General features: G+C 37.4%; 1 protein-coding gene across 2 annotated transcripts in view; it reads left to right on the top strand.

Moving 5' to 3' along the window:
• HEATR1 (HEAT repeat containing 1) overlaps positions 1-22785 on the top strand; it is a 34924-nt gene that overhangs the window by 1536 nt on the left and 10603 nt on the right. Inside the window, exons 3-29 of one of the 2 annotated variants that reach the window (XM_041413804.1) lie at positions 545-761; positions 1636-1777; positions 2304-2405; positions 3309-3449; positions 4016-4227; positions 5330-5463; positions 6163-6271; positions 6644-6754; positions 7202-7319; positions 8597-8704; positions 9114-9209; positions 10234-10322; positions 10627-10838; positions 11112-11233; positions 11842-12039; positions 12754-12937; positions 13201-13349; positions 14003-14195; positions 14734-14906; positions 15245-15412; positions 16227-16469; positions 17209-17340; positions 17781-17887; positions 18933-19076; positions 19818-19936; positions 20206-20327; positions 21800-21928. In XM_041413804.1, coding sequence (XP_041269738.1) covers positions 545-761; positions 1636-1777; positions 2304-2405; positions 3309-3449; positions 4016-4227; positions 5330-5463; positions 6163-6271; positions 6644-6754; positions 7202-7319; positions 8597-8704; positions 9114-9209; positions 10234-10322; positions 10627-10838; positions 11112-11233; positions 11842-12039; positions 12754-12937; positions 13201-13349; positions 14003-14195; positions 14734-14906; positions 15245-15412; positions 16227-16469; positions 17209-17340; positions 17781-17887; positions 18933-19076; positions 19818-19936; positions 20206-20327; positions 21800-21928 — 3974 coding nt within the window. The remainder of the gene's footprint in view (positions 1-544; positions 762-1635; positions 1778-2303; positions 2406-3308; positions 3450-4015; positions 4228-5329; positions 5464-6162; positions 6272-6643; positions 6755-7201; positions 7320-8596; positions 8705-9113; positions 9210-10233; positions 10323-10626; positions 10839-11111; positions 11234-11841; positions 12040-12753; positions 12938-13200; positions 13350-14002; positions 14196-14733; positions 14907-15244; positions 15413-16226; positions 16470-17208; positions 17341-17780; positions 17888-18932; positions 19077-19817; positions 19937-20205; positions 20328-21799; positions 21929-22785) is intronic. The other variant, XM_041413813.1, reaches the window with a different exon arrangement.

The raw sequence follows: 22785 nt of genomic DNA, 5'->3' as shown, positions 1-22785 counted from the left end.
TGTGTTCCAGCTTGCATCTGGTGTCCTCACATCCTTCCACTGTGCATCTCTGAGAAGAGTCTGGCTCCGTCTCCTTGATAACCCATGCTATATCCTGTTAAGTAGCTGCAGACAGCGGGAATGTTTCTTTTTGACTCTCTCTTCTCCAGGCTGAACAGTTCCTCCTTTCCCTTTTATGTTGTTTTCCAGCCCTTAGACCATCTCAGCAGTCCAGGGCTCCAGCTGCAGCTCACAAATGGAAGGGGCAGTTCCCCCCTCCCTCAGCCACAACCCAGGATGCTGCTGGCCTTCACTGCTGCAAGAGCACTCTGCTGATAGTTGCTAGTGTTGTTCTCCTTTGTCAGTTGAGAAATAGTTCAAATGTATCAAAGGTTTTGGTCTTAGTCTTTACTGTTTGTTTTGCTTTGCTTGGTGAGGATGACATACACCAGTATAGCAGAAAAGTTGGATATGTGAGGAAGTAAGTGGGTAGGAATGGAGAACAAAAACTATTGTGTTGAAAGCATTCCTCCCTTTTTTGTTTTTGGTTTTTTTTCCCCCACAGGGTGCACTGGCTTAGAAGAGCTAATGGGCATTGATCCTTCATTTGAAGAGTTCCAGTCCAGTTTGTTTAGTTCCACATCCAAAGGCCTTGAACGCAGTGTTCAGACTAAAGCAGTAAATCAGCAGCTGGATAAGAATATTTCATTGTTCCTCATTCACCTGTCCCCCTACTTTATGCTTAAGCCAGCCCACAAGTGCCTTGAATGGCTGATCCAGAGGTAATCCACTGAATATCTTACATGTCAGTAGATAAGGCTACAAATGCAAGATTTATTTCTCCCCATTGAGAAAAATTTTGAATAATTTTACTTCAACTTTCTGAAAATAGGTTAGAATGTTAATAATGTGTATTTAGACTTAGTCCTTGTGGGGCCAGATGCTCTCTTTGCCAATTAGATACATTTCTGTGATTATTTTGATCTGTCATGGTACTCTGTATAAAAGCAATTTCATCAAAGTTGCCCAACCCCACGGCATCTTACAAAGCACATAGAGAGGCACTTCTATATTGTGCTTTTAGAAGTGGGCTTTGTAAAATAGCAAAGTTTTGGTATTAATACTGAGCCATGAACCCTAACTATTCTTATTTCAAGGTTTTTTAAGAAGGTGTGAAGAAAAAAACAAGCATTTTGTGATGTTATATTTATTTATATAAATTAAGCTGTCCAAATACAGAAAGTGCAGTACTTCTTATCCTGAAAGAGTGTGTGATTTTCCTGAAACCTACTTCTTTGAATTGCAATTTCTATACATGTATTATACTGAGAGATTCATACTGGATTATTGTAACATCTGGTTTAATACTGAAATCTGTGCAGAAGAAATTAAGGTAATTTTTAATTGTACAGGGACATAAAATTGTTGATAGTTAGGGGAAAAAATATGATAGCACTGTTTTTTTCTTCTAGCACATATGGGCTACCTTGAGTTTTTGGACTGTAGGTGGACCATAGATCTGAGTCAGTATGCAACCATGTCAGGTCTTGCTTAAAAGCAAGTAAACAAGGTATTCTGAGAAGAATGTGGATGGATCTTTTTTCCTTTTTGACTTCCAGATACTTTTTAACTACATATGTATGTTCTTTTCCTTAGATTTCACATTCATCTCTACAATCAAGACAGTTTGATTGGTTGTGTTCTGCCATATCATGAGACTAATCTATTTGTGAGAGTTATTCAACTTCTAGATATAAAAAGCCCAACTCATAAGTGGCATTGGATGGATCCAATACGGGTAAAGTACTTAACAGATGCAACATGGAAGGACCTTGAGGGACTTTATTTAATAATACCTTGACTCTTCTACTCTGCTTATGAATATGGTCCACCAATTTATGTGGTTAGCTGTAGAGCTGTGCTAAAAGGTTTAATTACAGGAATTGAGCCTGGATGCCCATGTGTTGTTTCTGCTATCTTTCTTTAAAGGTGAAGTTGGTATTAAAAAGCTTTGACTGTAATTACTCTTTATTTTGGCTAAGTTAAAGTACACTTTTAAGGTGTAAGTATGTGCTACTGCTAGGAAGATACATCAATTACCAAAATTTATGTTTATTTGCATGTAGGTTAAATGTAATTTTATTCATCATCTGTCTTAATGTAGGCACAAAACATTCTAGAGCAGTGTGTGGCAATCCATTACTTTTTTCAGTTTCAATAGTTTTAACTGATCAGTAGGATTAATTTAGAGATTATAGTAATTTTTACTTTCTGTGTTTCGCTTTATTCTGAATGTTCTCTACTTTTTTTTCCACTGTGTAAAGAAACCTGGAGTTCCGCTGGCAAGAGGTACTGTCATTACACACTGCTACAAAGACCTGGATTTCATGGATTTCATCTGCAGGCTGGTGGCAAAATCTGTGAAGGTTGTTAATTTATTCTAGAACATTGTTTGTTGTCACTTTGTCTTCCCTGTGTTTTTATAGTAGTGTGCTATTTCTTAATATTTTGAACCACATATCAAAGAGTGAAATCATTTATGAGTAAATAATATGAGGATTTCTTTTATTATAATTTGTGAAGATGACAGTCTGTCATAAGTTCTTATAAGGAAGTGGCTGAGAACCAATGAGCCATGACAAAACAATTTGGCCATACTGTATTATTTACTGTGTTGCCTCAGGGTACTTAATTGTCTTAATTTCTTTGATAAACTCATTCCTGCTATTAGTCTTTAACTGTGTGCTGAATTTCCATGTATCTTCTGGGGGTTGTCGTGGGTGTTTTGAATACATGTCTTCAAATATTAATGAGAATTTGAAATTGAGGATGTTAGAAGGTGGGCAAATTTTTTTGCTTTTTTCAGCTAATGCCACATAGAGGGCTAGTTCTGTAGTCTCAGAAGGGTAAGATGTATGACAGATCCAGTTATTTAGAGAACTAGGATGCACCTGCTGTCAAACTAAGCAAAGCAGACACAGTAACAGAGTTTATTCACAGGTGTAGTAGGAGGTGTTAAACATAACACCATTTAGCTTCTTGGCTGTCCAGCTCTGAGTCTTGAGCAGTACACTAGGATCACAGGTGATTTTGGCTGCCTTATTCTGATTAACCACACCGGCACCCCTTTCCATCTGCCCTGTCTGTGAGGAGGAGCGGTAACCTCTGGTGAGGATTGCTGCTGTGAGAGGAGGTGGTTTCAGTTGTGCCAGCAGCAGCTGCTGGAGCTTGCAGGCTGGAGTTCTAAGATTTTGGTGGTTTGAGGGAAGCCATATGTGCGTTTCCACTTGCCCTGATGTTTGAACAGCCCTTTTTTTTCTGTGATCCAGGTCTTTTCAGAGTGTCCCGGCAACTCAGCTCAACTGAGAGTTCTCCTTGTGTTTTATGCTTCCACCATTGTGTCAGCTCTTGGAGCTGCAGAAAAGATAACAGACACTATGGTCTCTCTGCTGCTCCCTTATGTCCAAAAGGTAGGTGAAGCTGTTTCCCTCCTGTGTGATGGAGTGTATTGTGTTCTGCAGACGTGCGTCTGCAGATAGCCTCCAAGAGAGACATCCTCTCTGGTACATACTCTACCACTCAGCCTGATTTGAAACCTCAGGCAGGTGAGGGTTCATGGGAAATAATCGTTTTCCACACCTCAGATGAGCACTTGAAGGACTGATTTCTACTGTGCGTGAGGAATGGAGCTCTGAGAAATGGAGACATGGTTTGAAGAGTGTCTTTGCTTTGCAATTTATCGCACTAGACCATGAGGAAATTGTGTCAGGGTAGACAGCCTGCTTTAATATCCTCTCTTGTCCATGGCTGTTGCTTTGTCAATGAACAGAGCAGTAGTTAACAAATGTGTCTTCTCTATCTGTGGACCCTGCACAGCTTTTCTCCTTTAAAGTTGAGTTTATAAATACCTTAAACATTAACACATGGAAAAGAATGTAGTGGGATTCTGTGCATGTCAGAATAAAAATTATTTTTATGTTAATGTACTCTTTTGTGTTATTCTGTGTTAAAAATTCACCTTTATCTCTTTTTCTAGGGCTTGAAATCCTCTGTACAGGATTACAGAGCTGCAACATACATGATAATCTGCCAGATGACAGTAAAAGTGACAGTGGAGACTTCCTTGGTGCATTCCTTGATGGTACAGATAAGCAAGACATTATTTAAAATGCCCTCATTAATCAGGGATGGGCTGGCTTGCTTGAACCTACTTCTGCAAACTCAGAAAGGAGATAAACTTGGAAGAAAGTAAGTCTACATAAATCAGATTTTCCCACTTTCTAAAATTCCAAACTGCGCTTTGATAATTTGAAATGTTTATATCCTCATTGTTAAAGGGATACTTCCCTGTCAGAAGTTTTGGTAGTTGACATTTCAAAGGGCTTGCAAGTTCCTTTGGCTTACTTTGAAAATTTGTATGCTCACTGCAGCAGAGGAGTGTCAGTGGTGTGAGCTGGTCATGTCTTGGTGCTTCTGCTTCTTCTCTTAGTAAGGGATTGGTGTCAGTGTGCAACACTGAGCCCTGTCAAGTAAGAGGCTTTCTGGAAAGTGCAAAGATATTCTGTCCCTTTGATGGAAGGGCTTTGAGTTGGTGTAGTTTAACACCTGAAGCATAAGTGTTTCTCTACCACACTTGCTTGGTCTCACTTCAGGTGAGGTGTTCTCCTGGAGGCTCATGTGGTAGGTTCCCATCCATCTGGCACAGTTGGCTTCTCTGGTAAATGCACGTGAACATGGAGTCCCACATGATGCAGGGCATTTGCTTGCTGGCAGAGAAGAGTATTCCAATAGGAAAAATCTTATGAGTGATATACAGTGATGACTTTCCAGATGCTTGAATGCTGTCATAGGTTAAAAAGTGCAGGTGTGAGGTTGATGTATTATGCAGCATCCAGCCAGGTAGGTGTAAAAGGAGACAAGGTGAAGCTTTGTGTGGGCTGAAAGCTTCTCCTCAGAGGATTTGTCACTGCACAATTACTTCTCATCCCTTTTGCTGCTTCTGGGGGATAGATACGCTCCTTGCAGTGTGAGGATATCTCTTCCTGTAATTCATACAAGTATTTTTCCTTTTATTACCAGCTTTGCAAAAAATGTAGGTAGGTTCACTGTGCCATTGCAGCACCTGTGTTTAACATGGCTGGCAGTACCCTCTTTTCTTCTTGGATATTAAATTTGCCAATAAGCATCTGGAATTAAGTGGAGCTCTTTGAATCTTTTCAGTGTTTGTTTACAATGGGGCTGTTACCTGTTACTGAAAATTGAATCCTCATGAAATCTGCATAGTTTTGAAAGTGTTTGAAACCCAGATGAGCATACATACTTTTCTTTATTTCCCCTTTCAATTGTGCAGGCCGTTCAATTATCTGTGCAAAACCCCAGAACTGGTAACACTTTTGCAAGGCCTGTCAGCAGGCTATGATATCTCTCCTCTCCTCCGCTACCTGTTGCCTCACCTTGTTCATACCATCATGAGAAGTGATACAGGTAAGTTGACACAGGTTCTTCGTAAGACTTGGATCAGCCTTAAGGATGGATAACTGTGGTAAATGTTACAGCTGTGTAATTGCTTCTTCCATTGAAACTGTGCCAGTACCTGTGAAGACCTGATTGAGCTTTTGTGTATTTGCTTTTATTTTTTTCCTTTTTTAATTTTTTTTTTCCTAAAGGTGTATTGTAGTACTGTGAAAGCTTGGGTAGATTGCATGTACTCCGTATGTGGTTTAATTAGGGGACAGCTGTGTTTACCCAGTGAATTAAATGTGCCTGGGAACAGCCTGGGGCAGCAAGGCTGGCTGGCATGCAGTTGTAGCCTGTATCTGTGCTAGAGAGTCTGTTTGCACTGTGACTTTGTAACACTGAATCATGACTGGGAAAGCTGTTAAAAAGGTCCAGATTCACACCAAGGAATGCTCTAGGGAAGTTGCTGGCACAGCTTTTAGCAGAGGTCTGGAACATGCCAAAGCATCCTTGAATTTATTGGCAGCGATCCAGGCTTTGGCATTTTAGCAACGTTGGTATAAAGTGTTGCTAATGGATCTCGGAGAGTTGGTGCTGGATGAACATTGTGATCTTCAAGTTGTGTACTTGGTTGAGCAGAGGATGATGCCTATAGAAGCTGTTTGCTTTAATCAGTATGAGTGGTCTGTTCTCTAACTATTGTTCATCTTTTATGATTGTCCTTAGCGGAGCAAGAAGAATCTGAGGAGACAGAAAATGACATTTATATCGAGCATCTTCAAGCTATTCTTGAGAGTATACCACTGGAAAAGGATTTAGATTCCCTGTTGGCTTCGTGAGTTGACTTCAGTTCTTTTTCCTATGCAGTAGTGCAGTCACTTCTGGTTTAATAATAAATAATTCCTGACAATGGCATTAGCATTATATGAGCATGTTTTTATGAGTTCATAAGTTAAGTCCAGACGTGCATTTTGAAATATAAACGTTCAGTAACCCAGAAGAGCCATTCCTTTAGCATTTGTGGGAATAGTTGTGGGACAGAGTGAAACTTGAGGCCAGCGGCAAATCTCTACTTGCAGTAAATAATGTATATTAATCCTAATCTGTTAAGCACTCTGCTTTATAACAGTAATGAAAAGATAACAATCTTTGCTGTCTATTCATGTTTGCAAAACATGGTGGCTTTTCCTTTTGTTTGTAATTTTAGCAAGTTTCTTGAAGAGTTTATCTCCTGTGGCACAGAGATTGAATCTAATTCCACCAAAATGGCTGCACTCAATCAAAAGATCCTTCCTCTCATCAGACTTCTTGAAAGAAAGTAAGTTGCATTTTTCTATGACAGACCCTCAGTCTGTAGAATGGTGATATCAGCTGTGATCTTGGATTATATGCTGTCATAAGCACAATAGTCTTGCTGAAATAGATACAAAATAACTGACTCCTAGTCGCTGTCTAAATTTTGTTTTACTGAATGTCCTTACATATTTTGTTATCACTGTAATACATGGACACAGACCTACTGGCTCTGTACAGCTCTTTACTTTGTAGCATGACCTTCTCTGTTCATATGTGTCCTAGTGGTCTGCATATTGTTCATCTGTGTTAAGACATAATGGTTTATTGCCTTTGCAAAACCACTTAAAATACCTGGTTTGAATGAATGCATGTGCATTCAGTTTCCTTGGTTTTCACTGTATTTCTCCTGTAAATACATGTTTTTCTATACTCCTCTGCAGAAAGTAGTGATGGTTTTGTCTTCTGGCAGATATCCTAAAGCTTTAGACTCTGTCTTGGAGAAGTACCTGGAAGACTGCACAGATGAGGCTGACCAAAATCTTTTTCATCAATTTATTTCTCTTTCATTAAGCTGTGGCAAGTACAAGGTAGGTAGGATTATGATCCTAGCTCTTATATGGTTATACTGTTAGAAGGCTGATTTTTGACAGAGTTCTGCTCTCTGTTCCTCCTTATTAAAAAGCTATCTACCATTCCCACTGAGGAACTTTGTCATCTGAGCAAAAAAAAAGGGAAAAAAAAAAAAAAAAAAAACCAGCCAAACCCCCAATCAAAATAAAGGACCCTAACTTGATTGAATATTTTGGGGGGAGCTTGGTCAAAAGTGTGGTTAAGCAAAACTTACCAGGTCTTATAAGTTATTTTTTTATCCTAAGGACTCATAAGTGTGAGCTTTTTTCCCTGGTTAAAATGTATACATTTCCATCTGCTCCAATTACTACCAATAATTTTTTTCCTTAGAAACGTGGCCACTACATACACTGTAGGGGTCAACAGTGACAACACACTGGTGCCCAGCAAGGCCTCATCTTACTTAAGGATGTTGTCTGTGGCAAAGGTGTCTATTTTGGGAAAGATGAGAAACAGCTTTATCACTGCTGAGAGAAGATGGCTTGGTCCTTTTCCTTGCACTGATTTTGTGAATGTTTGCAGTTGGTAACAGGGAAGAATAGAGTGACCACAGAGTTCTTCCTGTGCCATTTCTGAAGAGCAATTGAAACTCAGCCTAACACAGAATAACCATTACTGCAACAGATCTGGCCAAGGAATTTATTATTTGAGCTGGTTAGTATTATGGCTGTTGTTTGTAGTGATGGAAAGACTGAAAGCACTTAGGCAAACATGATGAACTACATAAAGGAGCGCTTCCTGTATTTTTGTACTGATTTAACAAAGGCACAGATTTTGTGTCTGAGTAACAAGCAGATTAACAGAAACCCAAGGCATGCAGAGCAAAGGCATATGACTCTCTTCCAGCTTTTAAGGTTCCTGAGATAAGTGCACACAATTGGACTAGCAGGGATGCCTTTTTAGCAGTTTCTATCTGTGCTCTGTCACACTGACATTGTCTAGAGCTTTCTGAGAATCCTTAGATAAGTGTAATGATTTTCTAGGACATAATGGTGTCTGTGGCTTACTGTACTTTTCAAGCTATCTTCCAAAAACTGTCTGCAACAGTGAAGAAATTTAATAATTTAAACCAGTTATACAATATCATTATACTGTAGTTTAACTTTCTAGGCCTTGATTGTGCAGGTTTTCTTCTGATACAAAAAAATTGCCATAAGAATGTCTCCCATTATCCTTATGTATATTTAAAATATTTTTAATATGCAATGGGGTCACTGTGAAATCTGTATTTCAGTTTCTGGAAGTCTCTGATACCTCCCTTCTGCTTAGTTTGAATCATCCTCAGCCTGCTGTGCGGGTCCTGGCTCTTCAGCATTTGAAAGATGTTATTGAAACTTCAAAGGTTTGTGTCTGAACCTCTCCCTTACAGAACTGATTTAACATAGAATCTCTTCAAAAAGCTGTTTGCCAGACTTACCAGTTGAAGACAAGTTTATGTGAAACTGTGCCTGTGTCATCCTTACTGCTTTTCATGGTGTTTTCAGTAGGCTTCTGTCACCATTTCCCCATATTCTGGAGTCTGGATATAGTTCTTGATTAAGCTGCTTGCATTCTCATAAAATCTCAGTTAGTTAGTATTTCTAGTTTTCTTTCTTTTGTTACTGAAAGTTAGTCTGCCTGTTAGGTTTAATTTAGATGATGTTGCCACTTCTCTTACACTAGAATTCAGATATTTCATTAAAAGCCTGTAAAGTGTTCTACAGACAAATGATTTATTTTCCTTTTGACTCTGTTTTCCTTTACTTTTTCAGGAAGGCTTTGATCAGGCTTTCATAGAAGAAGCAATTTTTGGACGGCTCAAGGATGACAACAGAGATGTTGTGATGTCTGCTCTCAGTTCTTTGGAGGTAAGTGTGTGTTTTTGGCATGCGAGATTTTACCTGGTTTCAAATCTGTGTGTGTCTGGAATATATCCTGTTGTAGTTGTCTTTCTGGTCCTTGTGTTCCTATTGCATGACTTTTATCCTTTAACAGGATAAAGCAGCACAAATACAGGAGGCTTGTGTTATTTGCCATCTCACACATTCCCCCCAAATCTCTGGTCCCTGATCCTTACCAAGGGGTAGGCAGTTAAAGTGAATTTATCAATTTTGTTTCTTTTTTTTTTTAAGGTAGCTACTGAAGCATACTTAAATCTTTGATTGTTATTTGAGGCACAATTTGTGCTTATTCTGTATGTTTTTCTATAAAAAGGCAAGCCACACTATCTGTCTTTTGGATGGAAAGTGGTGCAGTCACAAGACACTACTCCAGTGAGAGGTGCTGAGTTGAGTTTTTCCATATGCGAGTCATTTGGTCAGTTGATAGTGGCAAAGTCCTGAGCTCCAGCTCAGGTTTACTGGATAGGACTCTGGTATGCATTGTACTGATTGTTTCCAGCTAGAGTAACAGTCTGTCTTTATGGCTTCTGCTAGTAGTAGTGGAGAATATTATTAGCAGTAGTGGCATTGGTCTTGTGTGTTCATTCATTCTTGATCACCAGTAAATAGGAATAGAAGCACATGAGGACTCCTTTAAACTTTAGTGTCTTTTGTTAATGTGCCTTTTATTTTTGTGATCCAGATGCAATGTAAAGTAAAAGCAATTCTTATTTAATTATAGCATCGTTTGCATATTGTTTATTAATTTTACCAAACATTTCCACATTCAGTAAATTCTCCTTACTTTAGCATATCAAGAGGGCATACTGGTCAGCCTTATTACTTCTTTTCACCTGATAATATTTTCATTACATGAACATCATCAGGAATGCAGTTAGTCATGTTTGATCTCTGTTCCCACTTGGTATAGCAGATGCATTTTCTGTTATGATGTGGTAGACTGTTTTGTATATTGTTGTATTTTCATTCATTTTTCTTGCTTATGGTTCAGATTTTCAGGGAACAAGTCAATCCAGAAGTAATAGTGTCAAGTCTTTTGAACATTTTCCAGAAAGCTGATCTTTCAAAGGAAGGAAGGTGGTACGTTTATGCTTTTTTTTTCAGTCTACATTCTTTCTATGCAAATTGATTTTTTTAAAGTAGCTATAAAGCTTTTTATACCTTAAGAACCGTGTTTCTCTGCAAATGCTTTTTGTTATGCTATGTCTATGCTCTGTTACAAGAGAGATGTCTAATTATTTTCATACCATTACCCATTAATTCCATATTTGTTCTTACTGCTGTTTAGATATAGAAAATCACAATGGAAAATAGAGAACAAATCAAAGAAATGTTGCTGATGTGATTGAGTAATGTGTTTTCAACATTATTTGTTCTCTTTTAGGTACAAGGTTTTGGAGCAAGCAGTAAAAATTTTAGTCAAAGAGGAGATTTTGAAAGAGAAGAAAGAACTGCTAGATGCAGCTGTAATGCAGTTGTTGCCTTTTATGATAATCACTAATGCAAATTCAAAATCTGCAGATTGGAAAATGGCTGTTTGTTTGTCACAGTCTGATCTCTGCTCCTTACATCCTTTACTGAAAGGCTGGCCAGAAGGTAAAGTGTTCCTTGTAACTAATTTGATAAGAGAAAACTTGTGGCAGGTTTGGACTTCATCCATATTGAACCTAAACACATATTGAAGGAGGCAGGCTGTCACTATCAGGCTATCATGCTGTAACTGTGAATGGATATTGAAAAATCTCATTGAAAAGAGGTGGAAATTGTTTAGTATGTTTCTGACTGATTCTATACATTATCGAGCCACCAGTATGTTAATATGAGAATTTTATACCTAGATTATTTGATTTCTTTTTTCCCTTGGAGTAGCTCTTGAAGAGGCAATTCAGTCTACCGAGTCTGCAGAGTTGGTTGGAGTGGCCAATGAGAAAATGATTCTGCTACTTTCTAGAAATTTCCCATCAGGCAACCCTTCCTTACTATTACAAGTGGTAAGTATACATGTCAACCTTGCCTTAGAGAAGTTTTACTTTTCAGGTGGTGACTGTAATCAAACAAATGTGATATTGAAGACCTTTGCATGTCTGCTCTAGGCACTAGTATGTTATCAAGCTGCTAGGCAAATACATGTATGTGTGTGTATATATAAGAAATTGTATATATTAATTTTATATATATATATATATATATACACACATATACATATATATATATGCCTATATGTATTTGTATACAATTTACATATATATATATAAATACCAAACCACAAGACCATCCATGTAAAACCAATTTCTTCCTTAACTTAAGGAAAAGTTATTACCTTTTTTGACAAATAATTAGTTTAACTAAATTTGAGGAATTTTTACTTTCTTGAAAAAGAATTTCTAGAGAGTAAGCAAGTATACCTGTGAGTAGTTCGTAGAAACTGATGTTTGTGCATTGCAAAGTTTCAAAGAGTACAATTACAGCAGACAGTAACTTTCTAGTTAGGATAGAAACTAAACAGTGTTACACCAATTTTCATTTACATGTTCTGTTTAGTCATACTGAAGCCCCACTGTTATACTGATTTTTGTTGTCCTCCACTCTTTTTTCTAAGGTTGATGACCTGATACTCGTTGCTGAAACAGAATCTGACAGTGTGAGACAGAAAGTAACTACTTATATAATTGCTGCAGTGCTTGTTCAGTACTGCTGCGGCACGCAGGTGAAGGGCAATTATTTTCCAGTGTGTATCAGAGTCCTGCACTTCTTGGATAAACGAATTAAAAATCTCAGAACTTGTGAATCGGCAGAGGTAAGATGTAAACAGCGTGGAGAGGGCATTTTCTTTGTACTGAAAACAGTATTAAGAAGATTTTTTAAAATTGTTTGTACTGAAGACCAGGTTCAGAAACTTGGAGAAGGAGTGAAAACTCTCGCCTTCATTTGTTTCTCAGAGCAAAAACACACATTTGGCAATAGTACCATTAAGAATTACTCTAATTTTATGTGTGTTTCCATATTTTGTTGAGAAACAGCTCTAGGTTTTTTTTGTGTGCGTGAGAAACCCATGTGAGCAGGGTGGTGTTTCTGTGTGTACATTCCCTCATGTATACACGCACAGTGGCACATGGTAATTATTTATTCTGACCTCAGGTTATTCCATTAGTGATTTTTTGTATATGCAAGTATCTGAAACATGGATTATTTTTCTGGAACAGAGCTAGATGAAAGTGTTAAACTGACTGTCAAAAATGCTGCAATTCCCAATCCCTTTGTAGAGATATTTTAGAGAGAATGGTATTTTACTTTTCTGTTACCTCATTTATGTACACTGTAATTATGGTAGGAAGAGCTGGCATAGATTTTAAAACTGCAGATGCAAGTTTCAATGTAAAATCAGAAATGTAATTCACTCCACAAGGATACCTCTTTGGAGGTTGTAAATGAAATGTTGCTAAATTTTAATGCTAAATTTCTGTTTTCTGTTGCATAGAATTGTGACATTAAAATCAATTTTCATCCACAGGAAACTCCCCTAAGTTGGTCTGTCGAAACAGGAGAGGACACTGTGATGCCTGAGGACCTGTTAAATGCATATATAGAAAAGCTCAATAGTGATGAGACTGCTCATGCAGAGGAGTCAGCTATAGTCCTGTTCTTGTTGAAAAACTTCATTAATGGCCTAAAACCTTCCATGTCCTTTCCAAAAGGTAGGTGTTCGATTTTGCCTGTCTATTACACGAGTGAAAAAGGAAAGTTAATTTTTTTTTCCTTCAGAAGTTGTTGGAATCAAGGACATGTTGCTTCCTTAACCTTCTACTTTACAACTGACATCTGTAAAGATTGCTTACTGGTGAACATGAAATCAACCAAATGTATTGTCCTCTTTTAACTAGAGATGTGTGTTTTCTCCTGGTTTCTGAGGGTGTTCCTATGTTCCTGCTGTGTCTTACTTAAAACCTGTGTTTTTTAGGGGAATCTTGGTGGAATCCTGAATCTCTGTATCAAAATAGCCAAGGCTATCTGCACCTCCTTTTGGGGCTGTTTGACCTGCTTGTCAGTGGAGCCAGTGAAGGAAGCAATGCTCTTCAGTACAGAGCATTGATGAATCTCTTCTTCAAGGTATTAGTTTTGCATTTGTTGCTCTGAATTATGAGTCATTCACTATTTCATGATTGCATTAATTTTAAGGAAAACTGAGAAAAATGGTCAACAGGTTATGCAACACTGCTTGTGGTATTCAAGTACTGTGAGGAGATGACAGTGTGAGCTTCGGCTGGATTACTTAATCCTAAATAAATATAATAATGGAAAACTAAAGTTAAAAAGCAAAACACAAATGTACTGTTGGAGGCAAAGATGGCAACATAACACTGATTTTGCAGGACAAGATCAAGAACCTAAAGTTTGAGCAAAAAGTTTTGGTTCTGTCTGGTAGTACAACAAGGAGTTGCTCTGTAAAATTTGGTAGTGTTTAAATACAGAAACTGGAAGGAAAACTTCCAGGAGAAATTCTGTGTTTCTTTATTACATCATCTCCTGGTTTTTCATATGCATATGTAAATAATGTGGCCTTCTGTATACATGCAGCATTTACTCAATAACTTTTTCTTCCCAAAAGACACTGTTTCTCTGTTTTTCTGAGACAAAATTCTCTTTCAGTGTACTCCTTTGAAGTGGGTGGGGTGGTTTATCAAATATTTTCAGTAGTAGTTTGCCAAATAAATGAAACAAGTGCTTTTTTTCTTTTTCTTTTCCATTGTGTTAAATTTAAGGTGCATCTAAAAGATTCAGATATTCTCTTCAAATTCCTTTCCATTTTATGGACTTACAGTTATAACCTTTCAAATCAACTGAACTATGAAGTCAGTGCAATGTTACAGACTCAAGCTCTGTATATTGGCTATGCACTGCTTGAATCACAAACAAGCCAGAAAAAGAAACAACTGCTATTACCATCATCTCCAGGTAAAGTAAAACAGTATCTGTCTGTCTGTCTGTCTCTCATCTTAGAAGTCAATCACTGTACTTTTTAATTTTGTGCAATTTTACAATATTTTATACCATGAAGGGTGTCTCAAGTTACGTATGTTCAGCTGCACTGGGCTGAGACAGTTCTCTTGCTGATTCACTGGTGCAGTTGTAAGTCCAAGCCTGAAGTAAGTGAAGCCACTTTTTTTTAAATTTTATAAGTGTTAAAGGAGCGCAGGGCTGTGCTGAAGGAGTCAGTTACGGGACATTACTGTCTGTGCAGTCTCAGGGTGTGATAGTCAGTAGCAATATATGAACTCTGAGCTTAAACATGAATATAAGAACTGTGATGAAGTTCAGAGTCATGAATCTGTGAGACTCATGTTGGTTTTGTGTACATTAGAGGCTTACAGTGAACAAAGACGACTTCTTAATTCCAAAGTAATGTTGATGCCTCTTCAGGGACAAGCTGCAGTAAAATTTTCGCCACTCACTTTGCTCTGTTCTTCTCCTCCTTCCCTCATTTTTCTTGCAGTGGTGATGTCTTTGCTAGTTAACTTGGGTAGTCCTGTGAGTGAAGTTCGAAGGGCTGCTCTGAACTGCCTCCATTCCTTGAGAGGAATAAAGGAGTCTCTGTTTCATCCTCTCCTTCAGCATTTGGAGCAAAAGACAGAAGAGATTGTATCCGACCCTACGTATATAGCGCAGGTATTTTTTTTAAGTTAAGGTGTACATTAATTCAGGTTTTGTCTGCTGCTGTGAGCTTCTACCTCACAGAAAAGAAATCAGGTTAACCAGGAAAGTTGTTTGTCTTTGCATCCTATAGTAGACTGATTTATAATTTTTTTAGGAACTATAAAAACATTCCAGTGATTTGTTACATGCAGAGAGCTGAGAACCTAAGAGGCATTAACAGTGGTTTATTTCCAGATGTACAACTCTGTTTATATATAGATGATAGTGTTTTAAAAGCATAAAATAATTGTTCTTTTAAGGCATTTTTATTGTAAGAAAATAACTTCATTTTCACTGTGCTAATGAAATAGATTATGGGAACTCTATTTGATGAGCTTGAGACACAGTCAAAGCAGAAATCCCAGAAGAAAAAATTGTTGGAAGCTTTGGAAAACATACTTGATTGTGTACAGAGCCCTATTTTCCCATCATACATTGCAAGAAACTTAATGAAAATTCTTCATGAAATCCATGGTGAAGTAAGTGCTGCCTTTTGAGTTTTTTTATGGATTCTGCACTTGAGTGAAATGCTGAAATCACATACCATTTAGTAGTAATGCTGTTAAATAATTCCATAATGTATTAGATAATTAGGTATTAAGTTAACACCTCCAATAATATGCAGTAAAGCTGCAAAGTATGATTGATTCAAACATAAGACATTTGCATGCTACTTCCAGGAAGGTAATGGCTGCAGAATTGGAGTTTTTATGGAAACTCCCTTGATAGTACTAAAAAATACTGTTTCAGAACTGTTTTGGTTAGTGGACACAGAGTTTTCTGTACAGAATTGCAAGGTATTAAGTAGTGACTGTGAATTTCTTTTATATATATTAACCTACTCTTATCTAGCATATTCAGAATCCTCCAAGTGTTGGAAAAAATATGACTTCAAAGTTCAAAAAATTAATTAAATTTGAATTTTTATGTTCTGTTCATTTGTATGTGTCTTGAAGAGATTGTGAACTGCATAGAGGGGGTGAGTGGTTTTAATTCACATTTGGGTTTTGTGGAAAACAGCAGTCATAAATGGGTGGGAAAATTACCTTCTGTACTTTGTAATTATGAAATACTGTTCTGCAAACGAGAATAGCCAGGGAACAGATGAGCAGGTACTTGGGATAATCTCATATTATGCCTTGTATTTTTCCAGTTGAACAGCTCTTGCCTAAAATACTGTGTGCAGTGTGGTCCAGGAGAGGGGAAGCTGCAGTAAAATGAAGCTGTGCTACTGGAAAGTTGTTAAATTGAGAATGGATAAAAACCTCTGTTACGCATTTTCTCTCTTTGCAGATGGTTCTCTTTCACCTCTTGCCTGTACTAAACCGTCTGCTAGAGAAGGTCTTTAAGAAAGCTGAGGCAATGTTAAAAGATGAAGTCATTCTCCTGCATCTAATCCTTGGAAAGTTTAATGAACATTCAGCAACCCTCCTGTGCAAGAATCAGCAGAGTCTGGATTTATTTATCAAAAGTCTGCATGCTACCCAGAAAATATATGAAGAAATTCCACCATTTCAAATCACAGCTCTGGGGCAGGTACAGCTTTATGAAATACCTTTTATTTATTTTTATGCTTAAAACAGCTAGCTGTGTTTGAGATTGGATTTACAAGGGCTCTTTCTGTGTGGGAGTCCATAGCTTTCAACCTGTGGTTTTTTTACTACGAGATTTCAGTGTCTCCATAGTGTCTTTGAAACATCTAAACAGGCTGCAAAACTTGAACTCTTAAAATTACCAGAAGGAGATATTGCTGCTTGCTCTATTTTTTGCATTTTGACAAGCACAAAATAGCAATACTTTATTTGTTTGCAGATGAGTTCCTGTATCTTTACAGGTACTACTGTTCCACAGGTTTTAAGCTTTTGTCAGTCAGGCAAGAGCTTTACATAATGTTTTTCATCTGAGGAAAAATTGTCAATAAAATACAGTAGATGAGAAATAGTTCAATTTGAAGGAAGCTACAAATTTGGGCCTATATTGGCCAGGTGTTGGCATGTACTTCCCAAAGGCTGGCAACAGCAAGTTTGTTCCCCACACCAGTCAGTTGTGTGAAAAATTTCAGAAATCAGTTTGTCTGTTGGATATTTCACATGTATGTAGTCTACATCTTTAAGATTCCTGGATATATACAAGTACGTAGTTAATATGCAATTTTTTGCAGTACTGCATGATGGGGTGTGTCATACAGAATCCAACATACATTAATTCAAGACCTTGCAATTTTGTTACCCTCTTAAAGTAAACCTCTCTGCATCCTTTTTTTCCCCTTTGGTAGATTACTAAGCCATTCTTTGCAGCTGTGTCAGATGGGATGGTGCAACAGAAGCTACTAAAAGTATTGTTTGACTTACTCTTAAACTGTAAGAACCCACTTTGTGCCCAGACAATCAGCAGTGTGTTTAAAGGGGTAAGTGGCAACCTCCAGAAATATGTTCAAACCCATTTCAGTGTGATTTTGTGTCACCTACATTCAGTAACACTTGTTGTTTATATCATTTATAGTGGGAAGGGAATGGGAAGCTTTTTGTCAAATAATAGAATAGTGTTAATGGCATGAAAATTTTGTTATGACAAAATTTGTTTAGTTTATTATTTGAAAATGACTGCTTTTAAAAGGTGTTTCTTTAATAGCCACCTATCAGTCATTTACTACACTAAGTGAATGAATTCAGCAGAAGTCACTTCTTTTCTGCTGCACTGATTTTCATTTTCTGGGGTATGACAGGAATATGTGGATTATATACCCATATGTGCATGAAAAGGATGTGTTTTTAAAAAAGGCAGGGCATAGATATGTGATGTGACAAATTGTTCATTGGTGCTTGCATTGTTATTGTTTTGTTTCAGATTACAGTGTGTGCTGAACAGATTGTCAAAGAACTGGAGCCTCCTGAGAACACCAAAAGTCTGGCCACTGTTCAACAGACTAGAAGGCAGAACATGCAGCAACAGAGGTAAAGTAACTAGAAACCCACAAGTATTATCTGCAGTTTGAAAACACCAAATGTATTGTCTTAATACACTGCATAGTTTGTACTGAAAACGCAAGCAGCCATTTCTTCGTTTCACCATAAAATAAATCCAAGCTACTTTTGGCATGGGAAAACCAACTCGTGTTGCTGTTTGAGAGCTGATGGAAATACAGTCAAAGTATATTAAAAATCCAGTATATTTAATGTTGACAGTTGCTATTGTAGAATTTTGACACAGTTGAACAAGATTGAGTTTTTTTAATAGTAAGGTTAGTTTTAAATATAGGTGCATGGACAAATTACATACTCTTGGCTGAAACCTAACAGATGTTCATCAAAATATTCATTAGTTGACTGAAAAACAGTATTTTGTTTCCAATAAGGTGGTAATGTAATCACTAATTTTTAAATCTTTGTCCTGTTTCTTCTCTCCATTCTCATAAGGAACTGTTTTGTTCATTGTACTTACTCTCTTTAAACATTCTTTCAGCCATATTGAAACAGGATACTGAGTTAATTTTCCTGGTTTGACCTGGGATAGCTTTTCTAATTTTCCTTCACTTGACCATTTTGAATAATCATCACCTATTGGATTGATGAAGCTGTAAACTGTACCTGTCACATTTTACAAACACACACGCTCACACATCCCCCATTGCCTGCATAGTCAGTGTGTTAACCACTAGTAGTTCCAAAGAAGCAAGTTTCCTGGATGGCAAGCAGATCATCATTTGGACAGTTACCTGGTAACAGATTTTTTTTTTTTCCTCCCCACTTCCAGAAGTGTTTCCAAGAAACATTTGTTTTTTCCAGTTCAGTCTGAAATTTTTTTGTTGTTGTTTGTTTAAAAATATGTTGCTGCTTCAATCAAAAGCCCACACACTGCCCCCCCTCCAGGGAGCAGCAGTAAAGGAATTTCAATACTATGTATGTAAAAGAAAAAATGTCTTTTCTTAGTTGGGGGCGTGTCCTGAAGCACTGTAGCATTTCCTTTGAAAATCCATGATTTTTTGTCTTGTTTTTTAAGAAGGTCTCAGAATGAAGAATTGGCAGCTGAAACAAGGCACTTGGGCTGGCAGAGGGTGATGCTTATTCTGGAGTTACTGCAGCATAAGAAGAAGCTTCGGCATCCGCAGATGTTGGTACCTGCACTTTTCAACCTTCTGAGCAGGTAAAACAGAGCCTGGACCCCTCTCTGCTGCAGCAGACACCCTAAGCATGGAAATGTGGGCTACTGGGTCTCTGCTTTGTTGCCATGTCTTGTAGCTTAGCTTGCCTTTTTCAACTGAACTTCTTTTAGGCCAGTCAGGAGGAGGAGGGGAATGGGAAGTTATGATTTTTTCCCCTTTGAAACAGTAAGATTTTTACCTGATGCATAGCTACTCGTGTATGAAAACTTCATTGGGCAGAGGGCTTGGGATTACCAAGAAAGATGACACCTGTCCTAAAACTGGGATAACTGGCAGGATTCATGTCTTTGGCAGAGTTATTATAATTCTCTAAGCTTTGCAATTCCTCCCAATACATTGTGGAACAGTTTTAGTCCAGTGTCACCTAAGGAAACTATTGTTTTTCCTGCCAGCCCTATATCCAGGCACTTAGGATAAATTTATATGTACATTGAGTATTTGTCTTTCTTTCCTTATGGCTTGCTTGTACATAGACTAGCAATTATAGTCCAGGTTATACTTAAGTTTTTGGCAGTGCTTTGATTAGACCAGTTGATGCATTTGAAAATAAAAAAAGAAACTTTTGGCAAAGAAACTTTGCCAAAGCTTTTGGCAGAGACTTTTTGGAAGCCTCAGTTTAGAATTTATGTGGAATTAAAATTGCAATTTCTTATTTGTGTCTTAATATGCAGTTTGATTACTTATTTTTCCATCTTTTTTTTTTTTTTTTCATGAATGTATAGGTGTCTGGAACCTGCGGTATCAAAAGGAGAAAATATGGAATACACAAAGCAGCTGATCCTCAGCTGTCTGCTGAACATCTGTCAGAAATTGTCATCAGATGGTAACAAGGTCCCAGCAGGTAAAAATCACCAGACTCATTTCTTGGTAATTCTCTCACCAGCTCAGCATTAAAACAATGGTCTCAACTTGGTTTATTTCCTCAGTCTACACTGTTTTGTTGAGGAGAGATAGATTTCTCTATGAGGATATACAAGTTTACCTTCCTAATTGTTTTTTGTCGGTGCATTAGGTATGGTTTGCACACCAGAAACAGTGCTTGAGTGTACTATTTACTCCTACATGGCTGACCATTAATGTGTTAATCTGTGAGTATTACTTTACCTGCAGATATCCTGGACAAAGAAAAATTCAATGTGGAACTGATAGTTCGGTGTATCAGGATTTCTAAAATGCCCCAGACACACCACCATGCTCTGCTGCTCCTTGGTGCTGCTGCTGGAATATTTCCTGTAAGTAACACCTGGAATTTATGCGTCTGCTCTTCTCTTTGGTTTCCAATTATTGGGTAGAGTGAAGAACGTCCTGATCTCTTCTGAGGGGAAAAACTTCCTGAAAAGGAGCCAGAGGCAAAATGGGCAGGTTCCCTGCTCTTTTTGGGCTTTCTATTCCATTTTAGTTGAAAACAAACCTCTGTCTTGGTGGTTTGGTCACTGACCATTTGTGGCTCGCAGTGGAGTGCAGTAGAAATGGAAGCTGCTTTCTGGCACCAGCCCTGCCTGACCTTTCCACTCTGGTCAGAGTTCTCATGCCTTGTTTCTTCTTTCTCCTGCTTTTTTATATAAAGTGGGAAAACACCTGGCCTGTTAGCACATGCGTTGTTACAAGTTCATATCTTGTACAATACTGAAAAATGTAATTGTAGTTGATAACAAAACTGGGTTGCTCTGATTTAAATTGACCAAGAAACTGGCCTTTTCATGTATGGACTGAAATTTGACTGTACACTGTTCTAAGATTCTTTTGCTTTGAAACCCTGAACCAGCAAAATTTATCCAGGGGTATCAAACTCAGTTTGCATCTTTATACTCATATCAATATTTTCTCCATGCATTTGGAAAAGTAGCATGTTTTCTAAAAGACAAAACTGTGATACTTTTGATACATTTTTGGAGGATTTTGTAGTTTCATTGTTTAGGGTTTTTGTTTCCATCATACTGCCATCACCTGCTATAAAACCAGGCATTTATTTTACATTAATATTGGCTGTTAAAAAAATTTCAAGGTCAGAATAGAAGGAAACATTTTGTATTCATCTCATTTCACTTTTAAAATCTAAAACACTTCTTCCAGTCACTAAAACTAAATGAAAAATATGCCCACAATTTGTTGCTCTAAGTCCTGGCAAAATCTAGCAAACTAACTTTTGACCTAGGTGTCACCTCTAATCCAGCCTTCTTAAAATTAGTTACTATGATTACAGTCTAGGCCCCTAAAAAGCCAAAAAATGAAATGAATATGCTTAGTTTACACTGTATGATTGTGGATATTGCAGATGATTTACAGGTACAAAAAAGGTGGGTGGGAAGAGCATTGGAATATGTGACACAACCACATTTGTGCTTCTGCAGATTTCCTCATAGCTGGTTTTACTTGTGTTCACCTGGCACTGAGTGAAGGATACAAGGTGTTTTATCACACTAAACTCTCAATTTCCACTGTCTCATTACTTGCTTAGATGTGTGTCTTGGTTTCTAAGTAATGTTTAGAACTCTACCAATCACACAGTAATTAGCATTAAGGGACAATATCCATTTAAAACTCATTTAGGGAGACTTTGAAGTTCAATCATGATTCTCTTTTGGTTTTTTGGGTTGTTTTTTTTTTTTTTTTTTGGAATCTAGTTTTATTTGTAGGAATGAGAAATGCCTTAAGGTACAATATGCACAGCAGCATGAACTAATTTCATCTGTTCTTTTTCCAGGATAAAGTTCTTCACAACATTATGCCCATTTTTACATTCATGGGAGCACATGTCCTGCGTCTGGATGATACCTACACTTTCCAAGTAATTAACAAGACAGTGCAGATGGTTATTCCTGCTCTTATACAGGTACATTTGTCTACTTAATGGAAAGATTATTAATTAAGTAACTTTATTTAGAATATTGGTGATAGAATAAGTTGTCACCTACTCTAGGATTATTTTGATAGACATTAAATTGTATGTAATATAATGTAATTCAGACTCCTCTGTCTCTGACCAAGTTCATCAGACTGCTGCTTCTTTTCAGTCTTTTGAGTTTCTGCCCTTTATAAATGGTTTAGCCAAAATTACCACAACTAAACGTGGAGAGGACCTGAAACATACTTTAAGTTCAAGCTTCAAGTCATAAAAATAGCAGTCAAGTTCAGTAGAGGAACCATTGGAAGGAAGAATCTGGTTATTAGTCCTATAAAATGCCAACACAGGAATTGTAGATGTGGTCTGAAAGAAGTGGAAGTGCTTTTATTCTTCCTGCTGGTGTTTGCGGGGTTTTTCTTGATTTTGCCTGGACCTTTTAAATAAATGGCTACAAACCAAAACAAAAATAGATACTCATTTTTCAAATCAACACTTCCTTCAGTCAGATTTCACTTGCACCTAAGAAACCTTGGTTCTTGATCATATGTGGATTTAAACATGAAGTATGATGTATAAATGTCATGTAAAAATTAATTGGGGAAAAAAATATCTTCAGTAATGGGTTGAGGATTTCCCAGATTATATTTAATTATAAGTGTACACATTTTTCATCCTCTTACAATTCTCTGTTATATAAAAAGAGAAACAAATTGATTTCTTTAATATTTTTCTTTAAACCCTTTCCTAGCAGCCCACACAAGTTTCTGTGACAAATTTTTTGTGGCACAAGATTATTACATGTGGGAAGAGACTGTAACATGTTACTTAGACCATGTAGCCCATGT

Source organism: Onychostruthus taczanowskii, unplaced genomic scaffold (assembly GCF_017590055.1).
Source record: "Onychostruthus taczanowskii isolate IOZ18803 unplaced genomic scaffold, ASM1759005v1 scaffold104, whole genome shotgun sequence".
In the NCBI taxonomy this organism is placed as follows: Eukaryota; Metazoa; Chordata; class Aves; order Passeriformes; family Passeridae; genus Onychostruthus; species Onychostruthus taczanowskii.
The sequence above is the reverse complement of the archived record's forward strand: the minus strand, read 5'-3'. Positions and strand labels throughout refer to the sequence as shown.